This window comes from Melospiza melodia, chromosome 5 (genome assembly GCF_035770615.1).
Source record: "Melospiza melodia melodia isolate bMelMel2 chromosome 5, bMelMel2.pri, whole genome shotgun sequence".
NCBI lineage: Eukaryota > Metazoa > Chordata > Aves > Passeriformes > Passerellidae > Melospiza > Melospiza melodia.
The window spans coordinates 16307331-16321886 of NC_086198.1; the positions used below are offsets into that span (position 1 = coordinate 16307331).

General features: G+C 39.6%; 1 protein-coding gene across 1 annotated transcript in view; it reads left to right on the forward strand.

Moving 5' to 3' along the window:
• The first annotated feature begins 636 nt into the window (after positions 1–636).
• Positions 637–14556, forward strand: part of BANK1 (B cell scaffold protein with ankyrin repeats 1) — a 134836-nt gene continuing 120916 nt past the window's right edge. Inside the window, exon 1 of the mRNA XM_063157994.1 lies at positions 637–737. Within this exon, the coding sequence (XP_063014064.1) occupies positions 725–737 (13 nt within the window). The 5' untranslated portion in view covers positions 637–724. The remainder of the gene's footprint in view (positions 738–14556) is intronic.

The window sequence follows — 14556 nt, forward strand, 5'->3', positions numbered from 1 at the left end:
CACACATTTGTGCACAAAGTGGTTTGAAAAGGTTTGCTTCCTTTGAAAACTTATTTCAGAAGGTTCTTTCAGTTTTTCTGTAATCCTGTTTTATGGGGAAACTCCAACTCCTTGTGGTGGGTCTGGCCTTTATTTTCAACTTGGAAGATGCCACCTTGATTGATATGTCCTAAATTTGGTAGCCAGTGCAGCAGTGAGCTGCAGTGTCTCTCATGGGCTGCTTGTTTTGACCTTTTTTCAGGTTTTGTTTTACTCTGCACCACTCCAAAAAATAAATACATGGCACAATATCATGGAGGGGCTAATCATACCACACCAGAACACTTGATTGCTGGTGGACACCTCCCAGGTGCCTTCCATCCCCGAGCGGCTTTTCTCCACTGGATGAGTGCGAGAGAAAACCAAACCCCAGCAGTCTGGCACAGCCGGAAAGGCTCGACTCCCACCTCGTTTTCTGCCCACACCCCGAGCACCTCGACAGCAGAGGGCTCTTACCCCGGCTCCCGGGCGATGCCGGCTGAGGGTGTGTGTGTGTTCAGGGGAGGATATGGGTGGGGCCCGGGGGCAGCGGAGCCCCGCGGCCGCAGCAGCTGCGGAGGGGCCCGAGCTTCCGTCCCGGCGCCGGCGGCCGGGACAGAAACTTCGGGCCGGGACAGCGCCCTCGGGCCGGGACAGAACCCTCGGGGCGCGGCTTTGGTGGCCGGACAGCGCAGGCAGCGGAGCCATGAGCCCGGCAGGTCGGTGCGGGGCGGGTTGTGAGGGCGGGGAGGTCCCACAGGGTGTTGTGTCCCGGTGCGGTGCTGCGGATGGAGACCTTGCCCTTGAGAGTAGCCCTCAAGTGCAAGCTCTTGTCTTGTCTTGTCTCTGTGGTGCATCTCTCATGGTGTCACAGTACCGACGTAGCTTTGCTGAAGAGGAGGAGATGTAGCGCCAAGAAGTTGGGAAATTAAAGAATAAAAGTTGTATGAGCAATGTTAATTCGATATATGTGTACCTCCTCTGAATTGGCTAGTCATGTGTTGTGTCATTAATTAAAATTGATCATTCTCTTGCAGTGTCTCAGCTCTCCATATGGGATCCAGCCTGGAGTGTTCAGCAAAACCGTGCTAGACTTTGCACTGGAATATTAATTCCTTGTTTATGCTTTTATTGGTGTTTATTGCAATATCTGGGTGCCTCGAAACTGTTAGTGTGTATTTTGTTACTTCCTTGGTAGTGTTGGAACACATTATCCTATTGACTCGTGGAAAAATGTGATGAAAAGTTAAAATTACTTCTGAAGTCCTCATGTAAATCAGAGGCAGCCCTTAATCTGAACCAGAAACCTGTGACTCCATGTCCCTGTGTCCTAGTCATGTGCCCTTATTCACAGAAATACCATCTATTTATGGCTCCCATTTCCTTCATGTGTCTTTGCAAGGCTCAGCAACACGTAAATCAAGCCAGTGACTGCCAAGCTGGGCACTCAATAAAAAGGAAATGAAAGACATGTAGCAGGATACCAGAGGTTTGACTGACTTGCTTGCAGGGAGCTCAGGCTTATTTTCTTATTTTTGTGACTCTTTTCTTAGATGGGACAATATTTTATCCTCATTTTCTGAATGAGGAATCAAGAAAGAGAAGTCTGAGAGCCTGAGTCTGCAAAGGTGACTCAATGCTTTGTTTTTCTGTTCTGGTTCATCATTTTAAATTACTGCTTCCAATGTCAAGACAGGCTTTTTACCAAGTACTTTATATTTTGGATCATTTTATAACATCCGACTAACTGCATTAGTTATTAGTTATTAAATGCAGCTTTGTAATGACATTAGCTTTGCAAGCCATCTTTACCTACTACTCTCATTATACAGATAAAAACGCCAGGGAAGAAAGGCAGAATGATTTTTCCAGCTGTTTTATAAGAAGTTAGTTGTAGATAAAATATCAGAGCTCAGTACTGTTTTGCTTTCTACCTAAGGCTGGTGGTGAAATGGGTATGGTTATTGTACTGGTTGTTTTCTGTCTAGATCCAACATCCAGCACTGCAAGATTCTTTAAAGAAGAAAGCTGCATATATGAGCAAAACTACACTTAATAGCCTTTACAAATTTGCATATGCTATCCCAATTATTAGGCAAATTGATGTTTGAGGATGTGAGCAGTCAGCAGGGCAGTATTCTGATAATGACAGAAGTAGGCTCAGTGATCATTCTGTATCAATGACAGGATACCACTGTGCATGACCTGGGGGCATATAGTTTGGAGTCTGGATCTTGGTGAATAAAGGCAGTCAAATCCTGAGTATGCATGTGAAATAGCTGGAGTAATTGCTGAGTAAATATGTAAAAACACCAAAGAGGGATGGCTGCTTTCCCAGCTGCTACTTGCAGCCAGTTCCACACATTGGCAGGGGAACAAGTAACAGTAGGCTCAGCCAGCAGAGGATGCACTGGCCTTCCACTCTGGCATCATTTGTCTCTGTCACTTTTTCAGGTATTGCTCTGCCTAAGCCTCATCCACCTGTGACCTCCACACACAAACCTCTCTCCTGCAGGTTTGGCAAAAATTCAAACCTTTCTTTTACAGAAAGAGGTCTGTTGTCCATAATGGTGCATAGAAGCCTGTTTTCTCCTGATGGAACAGCATCTGTGAGGTACTGAGGTTGCTTCAGGTGGATTGCCCAAGGCATAGTCAAGCTCAAATCTAAAAGCTGTTTGGGATGCTTGGTAGGACAGACAGGCTTGTTACTTGTCAGGACTCTGTAAAATACCCTAACCTAGATGAATTTTATGCAAATTCCATTAAAGCTGCTGTAGCTGGTAGAGAGAAAACATCTGTAATGCATGATCTTTGATGATATCTGCCTTCCTTTGAGACAGGAGGCACTGACAGGATAACTTCATTGCTATGCCATGTTGGAGTCATCACTCCTCTCCACACTCAGGAATGTAATTATCTTCATTGAGGTCTTTCCTTGGGTGTCCTTTACTTACACACTGGACATTTTTTTCTCTTCAGCTGTTTCTGGGTCAATGTTTATGTAAGTGGTGTTCTGGGAGGGAATCTAGACAAGTAATACTTGATTTTTGTTTTTCTCAAGAATTAGGGAGTGCTTAAATTTTTAGTAGTAAATGATTTTCAGCTCCTTCACTTTTAGGGAAAAAAAGAGTTCTCATACGATGATTTGATTCAAAATCCAGGAGATCTAGAGGTGGAGTTTTGAAGCAATTCAGTAATAGCATCATAATATTAATGTTAATTATTAATTATTAATTATTTATTAATATTCATTATTAAGTAATATTAATATTATTAATAATGTATTTGTAATTTGAGTATATCAAAGAAGCCAGAACTGAAGTACCTCAAAGCAATAATTTGCCTTTGGAAGTGTTGGGATGCTAATTCAGATTCAAAAGTTTATCCTTACAAGCTTTGTTCCTTATGCTGATCCTCTCCCATTCTGTTGCAAGCAGCAGTTACTGAAGTTTGCATAGAAGCAATCGATCACCCACATTTGAAAAATTGTAGCACTGATACCACTGGTGTTGTGATAAAGGTGAAAGAAAGCACCAATTTCAGTTTCTTAAAAGAAGAACATTTGTGCCCAGGAACTCAAAAACCACAGTGTGACTTTCCCTGTCTGTGTATCTCTTGAAGCTGGTCTTTGAGGATTTGATTAGTTTATATACTCCTTTATTTGCTGGTAGTTAATAAAGAATGTTTTATATCCTCTAACAAGCTTGAGCACCCCAATGTAAACAGCAGCAATAGTTTCTGATTTAATTACATCCCCCAGGGAGGTCCAGTGATTTCTGACTATTGTTAAAGAAATAAATTTGTCCTGGCCTTTTTTATAAATCAAAGTCAGACTACTGCAATGTGAACTGTGATTAAAAAGAGCCCTATGTTTTATTAAATGTAAACAAAAATAATAATTTCAGAATGATATTGAAAATATTTTTTTGAAACCACTGTGAAGGAAGACAGGGAGGGAGTCATGAATACCAAGATTTAAACTGGAATCTATTTCATGTGATGATATTGATGTTCACTTAGTGTTTATTGGCTCCCTGCATTGTAAAAAAGCAAGGCTTTGTATGAAGCCACGGTGGATAATTTATCACAGGCCTGACAGTTAAAGCAAACTGGTTTTACCATCCCCATCATTACTTTGTTTTTCAACATTTCTGTGAGCTTTTGTGTACAGTTAGGAAAGAAGAGTTCCACACTTTTTTGACACTGAGGCTGTTCAAGCAGCGGTACAGCTGAGTTTGGAAAGCACACATTTACATTTGGACCACAGGCTTAACAGATGGAAAGGACTTGAAACTTTACACAGGTGTTTATAAATAACTGCAGTCTGTGGCTAAGGTTCACTGCTGTTGCTTCTGTGTAAGAAATAAAGAATTCATGTAAGACCATGAAACTGCAATGCAGTGCCTTTGTCAAGTTTCATAGTTTTTTCTCTGTACCTACTGGTAAACTCACTTCAAGTGAGTTATGTAATCTTGCAGGTTTTCACAGCTGAAAAAAATGTATGACTGAAAACAAATGTATGGCTGTGTCTAGTCTTTCTGCTGGAGAGTACCACAACTTCTGTCCAGGCCTGCATCCTTGAGTTTCCTTTCTGGAGAAACCAACATGAGAAAGGAGGCTTTCTTGGTTGCCAGAGTTTTGCCCTGACACCAAGTTAAGGTGAATCTGAATGGAGCAGCTGGATCTAAGAGCTGACACCTGGTCCTAGATCCCCTACTCTAGAGATGCATAAAAGACTTTCCTTGCAAGAAATAATGTCCAACTAAAAGATAAACAACCCCCTGTCCCCAAACCTGACTGAGACCCTGTAACATACAGTTCAGTTTATGTCTAGATGTGCTTTATCCTCCACATTTCTCAGCACTGGGGACATGCATGTGTTGTGCCTCTCAAACAAAGCAAGGTATTTTCATGTAAAAATGTAATGAAGTATATTTTGTAATGTAATGAGGAACATTTGCACTCACTATTTATTGTTATACATGCTTCCAATTAAAAAGAAAATACAAAACCCAAACTCAAAAAGAAATATTAAATTTTTTAGTTGTTCTCTCTACAGGGCAATTGTTGAATCATAAAGAATAAATAATTCAAGTTTGTTTACTGTAGTCAGTATAAAGTGGTGTTTGCCTGTTTGTTTTTAATATTAGAGGAACAATTGTAAAAGCAAGCATTATTTATTTTCAAGTGGAAAATATAAAAAATTCTAGAAGCTTTGGGAAAAACAGAACAATGAATAGAATGACATTTATGAATTAAACTTTTAAGAAATAAGGTAATATATGCTAAACATATAATGTACTTTTCTGTTTTTCATAATTTTCATTTATTTGTGAAACATTTACAGTTTAAATAGATGAAAGAAAAAAATTATAGTATGCCTGGAATGAATCGAACATGGACAATTTTTAGTCATTTGAAGACTGAAAAGAAAAGCCTTAATTTAAGCAGTGCTGTGTCCTCTGTAAAAATGAAAGGCTAAATACAGTACAGGCTTCAAAGGAGTTTATTGCTAATATGCTAGTGAGCATTAAATGAAAACAAGCAGTACTTTAATCAGAAGCCACAAGTGTGGTGTTCCTCTGCTTTATTAAAATTTGTGATTGAAAAGACGTGAGCACTTGCTTTTTGTTAAATTATAATATGCATGGCCACAGAAATAAATTGCTTAAATGAACAAAACCATATTAACAGCAGAAACCAGATATCTTCTGAGTTTGATTAGGTTGCCTTTAAAAATATGAAATACTGTGGGAAACTAGTAAATATAGTTTATAGTAAATATAAACTAGTAAATATATTCAGTATAAAGCCCTTCAAGAAAAAATTATTTTCCTAAGGTAATTTATTAGTAAAATTCTTTTGCAATGTTTGCAGCAGCATTCCTTTAGTTCAGTTGTGATTGTGTGCTGCTGGCCAGGATTGTGTGCTTGGGCTGGTGTATAAAAACTCCCAAGAAGGTGGCCAGTGTATCTCACCTTGTACAAGCCTAGAACAACTTGTTCCCATTGTAAACTCGGTTTAGAGGGGCATTTTAAGAGGGAAACAAAAAGTCCTCTGAAAAATGACTATTTTATCATTATTTTTTAACTGCCTTTTGTCTCAGAGAATTGAAATAAACAATTCATGTGAGTTACAGTCTCCATTCAAGTTTACTTCAAACTGAGGGAGGGTGAGAGCCCACATGCAGCAGGGGCAGGGGCTGGAGAGGAGGCTGAGTGAGCCCTTCCAGGAGTTGGTTAGAAAGGCATCTCAGATATACAAAAGATATGAAAGAAGGAATGAAGGAGAGGTAAAGGTACCAGCAAGGATAATGGCACAGTTTTTACAATCCCTGATGGGATAAAGTGCAGGGACCCCAGGACCAAAGGGATGGACACGGGAACTTCTCTGTCTAATATGAATTTCATGCCAAAGGGGGAAGAATTTTTCAAATGTTCTTTTGGCAAGTGGGAAAGACAAACAGGTGCGTTTTATTCAACCACTATTGGTGAATGTGTGTGCTTTATTTTCATAGCTGCCTTTGCCCATTCCCTTCAAACACATTGTACAGGATTGGGAAAGGCCAGGAAGAATGAGATATAAACAGTAAGTTGGCTTGTGTCCACTGAGTTGTTTTGTAGGCAAACAGTTTGTGGTAGTTGGGTGACTGAGCCTCATCCCCAATGGGCTACAGCTGTGAGCAGCAGGTGAGCAGCACTGACAGCAATGAGCCATCACCAAAGGGAACAGAGGGCACACAGATGCAATGCATTGACAATGAGGGTATAAAAGGCTGGGCTGAAGAGCAAGAAGGGTGGATGCTTGCAGCTTTCTGGAGTAATGTTACTCTGTATGGGCAGATGCTTGAAGTCTTCTGATGGGGTGTGGTGTTATTCTGTGTGGCTGAATACTTAAAGCCTTCTAAAATTGTATGGTGATACTCTGTGTGTTGTGGCCATCTCAACTGTGATGTATGCTGTGACACTGTTTTTTACTTTTTCTTTTTGTAACAATGTTTATTGCTTTTGGTTTTTTTTAACCCAGTTTAAGACTCTGTACTGACTGGGTGCAGCAAAACTGAACGGCTGCCATGAGCCAGATGAGTTTTTTGGCTTGCTCAGATCCTGCTGCTGAAGAAATTACTCTGTGAGAAGAGAATGAAGGGAGGGAAGCTGTAGGAGAGTCTGCTTTGTATCCCTGACTAGCTAGCCTGGTAATGATGTAGTGTGGGGGGCTGCAGGCTGCTCCTCACTAAGAGCTGAAGGGGCAGAACATCAGCGGTTGCTGGAGTTCACACAGGTTACTTGAGGTCATTTGTCCTGACTTGAGGTCACTGGAGTCCCTGGTAGGGAACACTTGAGGTCGTTTGGGCTGACTTTGACAGGAAGCCTCTTAGCACAGATGCTGCCTCTGGTCTTTGCTGTTTGTAGCATTCAACCAGGACAGCAGAGACCGCAGTCAGGACAGCTGGACATGTGTGGACCTATCATACTCAGGTCAAGGTCTCTAATTCTCTGGAGGTTTGTACTTCTCAGCTGGAAGAAAAGGATGGCAGGCTCCAGCTCTCAGCAGCCATAGCAAGGAGCTCTAGTGATTCATGGACTAATATGAACTGTCGTTGTCTACTTTATTCCCTTTATTTACTTGCCATTCCTGGTGCAGGGACCAGATGTGAAAAAGTCGGGAGGGGCTGTTTCAAGTGTTCCTGGTTGTTAGGAAGGGTTAAGTTAATGATAACTAGTGTTTGTAAAAAGGCAAATTGAGAAAGAAGAAGAGGAGGGATTGACAGAAAAGCTAATGCCTTTATAAACAATTTGATGGGTGAAGGTGTGTGTTACTGTCTTTGAAATGGGTCTTAATGTCTCCACTGAGTCTGGGCTGCAGGTTGATTGCTGAGCCCAGGCAGCTTGGCTGCTCGAACAGACAGGGGTCTGCACAAGCCAGAGTTTCTGAACACTGGGGTAGAGTAGTAGGTTCAAGGGGGGATATGCGGTAGGTGGTTTGGGAGGGCTATATCTTCCTGGGGCCCCAGCCAGTAGGGAAAGGAAGAGGGCACCATGTGGCTGAGAGTTTGGGATCAAAGGAGGGTCTGGCCTCCAAAACCTTGAGAGAGAAAACCCCGTGTGCATGTGCCCCAGTGGAATCTCTCCCTTTATTTGTTTATTCAAATAAAATTGCAGGACTCTTGTGTCTCTTTTTTTGCCATAAACCTCTGGCATTTGTGGATTTTTCTGACAAAAGCAAGGCCTTCAAGTAAGCCAGATAGACTTCCAACATCTTTATGAGACTCTAAATGATTCTAGCTCTGTCCAGAAAGTAAACTCTGGCAGCTTAATCTTACTTGAAGTACCTAAAGGTACTTTGCATTTCAAATTCATCTGAATCTTTTAAACAGTATTTTTTTAAGGTAGGCTTATATTATGAGAAAACTTTATAAAGATTTAATCAAATAATAAAAGTAGTGTTGCTTGGAAAGGATGTTCTGTAGTATCTGGAAAATCTAATAAAAATGCACAAAATTCAATATACCTTTTTTCCTCCACCACCCTGAGATGTCTGTTTGCAGATATTTCACTGAGTCTCTGGTTGCTGTAGACTTCCTACCTCTAAACATGGAATGCTAATTCCCCAGCCTAGTGTGTCTCAGAATAACTCTATTTAATCAACAAAGCCTTGTTGCTGTGCACTATCAAAGGAAATTTTGCCAGTGTTTTAAATCAGAACTTTAAGGTCCTTATACATGCTTTCTAGTTTTGCAACACAGTAATCTTATTGAAACTTTAAAATGTGTTTCTCTCCCATATCAATTCCATTCCTTGTTCAAGACTAGCTATTTCAGAGGAGGCCAAATCTAATTTGGCCTCGAATGAAATAGTCTGTAATGATTGAACTGGGGGAAAATGTATTTTCAGTGGAAGTTTAGGCCAGATCCTACATTTAGCAGTTTGGAAGCAGAGGAATTTTATGCTTAAAGGGTACATTCAGGATAGTTTCATTTTAATTTTCTGCTAGTGTTCTTGCCAAGCTATTGTCAGCTGGTTTTCTAAGAGTTTAAAAACAGTTATGTTTCATTGGCAAGCTTACAGCCTGTATTTCAACACTGATACTTATAGAATTCATTGAAATGGCAAGCCATGTTTCTGTATCTTAGCTTGTAAATATGTAATGTATGCCATAGTTTTTGTACTCCCACATGCTGTTAAGTCCATGCTTATTTTGAATGGCATGTATAATAATAAGTAGCATTCATTTTGAACACAACCATGCCTTAAATAATACAGTTAAAAGGCAGAGCTATCCTTTCAAACTGTGACAACTCATTCATTGGCTGTAACATTTTGGAGACTTCTGTGAAAAGTTAGTCCTTTTTATCAGAAATCAAGGGATGAACATTAACCTAAAATACTTAAAATATTACAAAAGTCAATTACACTATTTTATTTCTCACCACAATTATGCCACAGATGAGCATTGTAACATTTGAATTTCCAGGTATACATGCTCTCTGCTAAACAATCTGTTTTGCTTAATAAGTGAAAAGTTTTCACTTTTGTGTAACAAAAAACCAATCCAGTACTGGATAAATGATAGTTCAGGATCTAAGTCTTTATCAAAGTAGTAGAATTCTTTAGAGGAGTGTTTCCAAATGTAAGTTCCTCTACTTTTATAGGTATTTATTTCTTACTGAAAGATCAGAAGGATGAGAGGAGGTGTAAGCACTGTCATTTTTTGAAATTGACTTTTGAGCATGTTGTTTTGTTTGTGGATATTTCTCTTCTTGGTATATTGCTAAAATCTGGATCACTGAATTTTGATATCATAATGAGAATTTAATTTAAGAAATGCTTCATTTTTTTTGTGGTCCTGATTAGCCAGGCTGGGTACCTGCAAGGGCATTAAACACTACAGGAGGGTATAGCTCTCCAGTGTGTCCCATCTATAGAGTCAGTAGAAGTTGCTGTGCTCAGGTGTCTCCTGAGACACCTGCTTTGGCACAAGTGTGCCCAAGAGAGTGGGAGCTCACCTTCATGCTCATGTTTGGTGTGCTCTAGCGCTGAGTGGGTGTGGGCAGGGAGCACTCTAAGAACTTTGTTTCCTAATGCTGCAAGGCTGCTTCCACATTGGTAAGTGGTGTTCCCTGCTAAACAGGATGTGCAGAGCACAGCAGTGAGGCCTGAGAGCTGTGCAAGGTACATTGTAGAGAGGTTGTTTTAGACTTGCTCTGGTCTGATCCTATGGCCTTTGCAGGCAGTGCACGTGAGGGGTGATTCGGAACATTTGAGATGTTTGTGCAGTTACCACGTTAATCTGCAGTAAATGGAAAATGGAACAGGCAGAATAAGCTCCAGAGGAGGAAAATGAAAACTGCACATTGTTTTTCATACCTTTACCAAATATGCAAGTGGTTATTGCTGAGCAGCTGGCACTTGGTAGTGTGTTAAACTGTGGGATCCTGAGGAGTCTTATATTAGACACTAATGAAATACAAGTACAATGACCATGGTGATAGACCTATGATGGCATCTGCCTGTTTAATTTTTATATGTTTCTTTTTCCTGAATACTCAAGAGGAAAGTCAAAATGTAGTTATACAGATTTTGTTGAACAACAAGGGACTTGATGATGTAAAAGGCAGGATGCTTCATAATTCTTTGGTCCTGGCCTGGCTACCTCAAGCTTTTGAGTTTTACTGTATTTGAACTACACAGGTTCTCTGACTGTAGTGGGATAAGGTTTATCTTGGTGTCAAAACCAGTTCAGGACAGATTTGTTTTCACTTTCTTTTCTGTACCTTTTGAACTAGAAATGGATGATAATGTGCTTGAAATGGTGGAAGCACCAGTGAGATACTTTTCTTCCAGTGTACCCAATTGTGTAGACCTACTTTTCCTGTTTCTACCCCACAGTGAGACTATACTGCAATGTAGGGTGGGTATGTATGTATTGTATAGTAAATCTGTTTGTAAGAACCTCAACATATAGAATGGGTTTATTTCCAGGAAACATCTTTGTGGTCTAAAGCAGTAGTAGTTATACAAAAATATTTCTGCAAGGTCTCTCACTGGAGGAGGACCCAAAATTGTTACCCAGGTAACTCTCCAATTTGTTCTTATTTTAGGACCAGTAATAATTTTGAGAATTTGTTTTGCAAGGTGGGGGGGAAGGTAATTGTTTGTGTTAAACCTATACTGAGGATGTGTTCTTCTTGGAAAAATGTCTTTTGAATCTCATGAAATCTGCAGCATGCATTTGGGCATCACATTCAATTTTGCAGATACATGGTTAAATTTGTGAAGGCAGGTTGGCATTCGTTTAACTAAGCTGCTTGCTTTATCCAATGGACAGAAATACAAGTAGTTTCTTATATGGCTGGTCTGTAGAATCTGTCTTAAGGCAGTGTAGAGGAAGCAAGGATGGGTGTAATATAGAGAAGTCAGCCTTCAACTGAATTTGTTCCTGAGTTATTTAGCTTGGTTTTTAACTCATTGTTAGCTCTGTCATTGCTCATTTTTTGAAGGTGCATGTTTATGTAATTATTTTCTACTTCATTTACTTCCTTCTGTGTGCAACATTAGCATGAATGCTGTTAAAAAGTTCAAAACAAATAAGAAGTAGTTGTCCACCACTGATGGGATATTTGTCTTGGGTTGTTCTGTTGTTAGTGTTTGGGTGTTTTTAGTGACTGTCATTTATTTGTCAGAAAAGGAGGAAAAAAAAGAGCTCAAACTGGAGGACAACTACTTTTACAGCCTCAAAACTCAGACATGTTATACATCAAACAAAAACTGCTTATCACATTTACTTAAATTTCTGGATGAATGCTCAAGTAAATGAGTTGCATTAAAATATGGATTTATGATTGGATTGCAAAAGCAGGAAAAGATCAAGCCATCTAATTTGTGGGATCTCAAAAGCCCTCCCTCAGTACTCTGACTTGTGGCAAAGGAAGCAGTAGGTTTAGAAACCCAGTATGTGTGGATGATACACTGGAACAGGTTGCCCAGAGAAGCTGTTGATGCCCCATAAAAGCAAAGATTCCCAGCCAGGTTGGATGGGCCTTTGAACAGCCTGTTGTAGTGGAATGTGTCCCTGCCCATGGCAGTGGCTAGAAGTGAGATGACCTTAAAGGGTCCTTTCCAATCCAAACCATTCTGTGACTGCTCTGAGAGAGTGCTGCCAGATTTCTACAGATTTCTTGTGTCAAGGGTAATCTGATTTAGGAATAGTTGGAATGTCACCTATGGTTATTTCAGTGTATTTAATCACATTACAAATTCAGGTAACACAAATCAGAGCATAAATTGCAATAAATGGTACTATTTATTGATAAATATTGCCTGGTGATCAGTGTCTGTCAAGACCCTGGCATACAAATTAGACTACTTAATGTGTAGGACACTTTCTTGTTTTGTACATCAGTTGCCATGGTGTGACCTTCCCAGACCTTAGCTGGTGGAATCACAGCAACTTACCCAAAATTTTATTTCTTACAGGATCAATGTATTTTTGTTTTGTTGTGGAAGCACTATTTTCTGAAATATATTCTCTTGTCTTAGAGGTAAACATACAGACTTTCACAATAATCTTTTCCCTAAATAATATCTGCTGAACATGTATTCCATTCTTTGTTTCTTATTTTGAAGAAATTAAAGTTAAGAATTTGTGAGAAATGGAAGTAACAATGGAATCAAAGGGGGCAGATAAAAAAAGGTAAGAGAAGGCAAAAGAAAAAGCAAAGACATTGAATTTAAGTCAGAATTTAAATGTGATGATAAATCCAAAATTGCCTGCACTATGTCAGGATGAGAACATGTAAAGGCATCCTGATAAGAGAAACTCTGGAAATTAAAAAAAAAAAATCAGATAAAGAGGATGCTTTTGTCTGCCCTAACAGGACACTTTGAAATTAAGGGTTTTTAAATATTTCATGTTTATAAAACTATAGTTATACTATAAGGGAAATCTTCAAGTGGTGGTTACATCTGGTAGTGCAAACTAGATACAGCTTCCTCAGGTTTTCCTGTGACTTTAAAGACTTGTTCAGGTTTTTATGTGACCTTAAGGACTTGTTCCATGGCAATCATAAAAGAGTAGCATATTACTCCAGCTCTTCGTGCTGTCATTATGGTATATTTCTTTTCATTATTTGTTCATGTCTAAATCATTTTTGAATTACCTGATTGTTTTGTGCTACAATCTACTGAAGGTGCAATTTGCTCTCCAAGAAGTGACTGTAATGACAGGAGATTTTACCTCTTTGCAATTGTGATAGAGGAGCAGGTCTACCTTGAAATAGAGAAATGGTTTCTGTCCTCTATATCCCATGTTTGTGTTTAGCCTTGTTCATTAGAAGCAAGAGCCTGTGTCCATCAGTAGATATTCAGCTGAAAGGATCCATAGGACAGATCAGAGGGAAAGGCCTAAACCAGGAAATAAGGCCATATTGCTTGATGACAAACAGCTTTTTGGGCATAAAATTAGCTTTGTCATGTTTGAGAGTCAGGAATCTTTCTGGTCTACCTGTGCCAGGTTGGTGCTGTGGAAGGATACCCCAGGAATTTTTTTGGTTCTGTTTTCCCATTGTTACCATAGGGAAGATAAATGGTTTTCTTTACAGGGAAAACCAACTAGGTCAAGGGAAAACTGATGCCATTTCTACAAACGTTTTTTCTCTCTGTAGAACCTAATTTTGCCCACTCCAGACCTCGCTAAGCTTAGTAAGAAGGATGAAGTCATGAGGCTTGATTTCATAGAGACAGAGCAAGTATTTGTTTTCACATACAATTTAGCAATTACCAACAGAAGGTACATAAAGGATGAAAATGTTCTTGTTACATGCTAGTTAAATAGGCATTTGAGAATAGAAGTGCAGCCACTGCTGGCTGATACAGTGAGGGCAACAATGTCCTTTGTTTTAGGATAATTGCTTTAATTGAAACAGGTGTACTGCAGCACTGCAGCAATTTTGCTACTTTGTGATCTCACTTTAAAGTTTACAAGTGGCTCTTATAATTTTCATTTCCTTTACTGGAACACCTCAGAGAAGCAACATGAACTGCTTTGAAAATGTTTTCCATTATCTGCAAGTAGTTCTAAAGTGCTTTCTGCTGTCCTTCCTGCAATGAATGCTTTTTGGCTTCCTTCAGGGGATTTGCCTTGCAGAATTCCAGAAACCAAGGGCTTGAGTTGCATTTTGAGACAAATTTACTGGACGTGTGTGAGGTGTGCTGACTGGGAAAATCAATGCCTTCTGGATGAGTGAGGGGCAGTTTGTTATGCTAAGGCCACTCATTAGTGCTGAGTTAAATGTTCTCATTCTATTTCCAAAGGTTAGATTCCAGGAGTTGTTTGAAGTGCTAGTGAAACTTTTTCCAGTTTTTATCATACCACTGTTAGTGATCAGGGAAAGCAGTGTGAAGAGATGAATGGTTGAATCTTTGTCAAAAGATTGCAAAGGGGCCAAGAGACTAAAAATCTTTAGATTCTAAAGTCTTATTTGAGCTAGTATGTATGCTTGTCATTCTCATCCCACATACAGCCCAGATAGAAATGAAT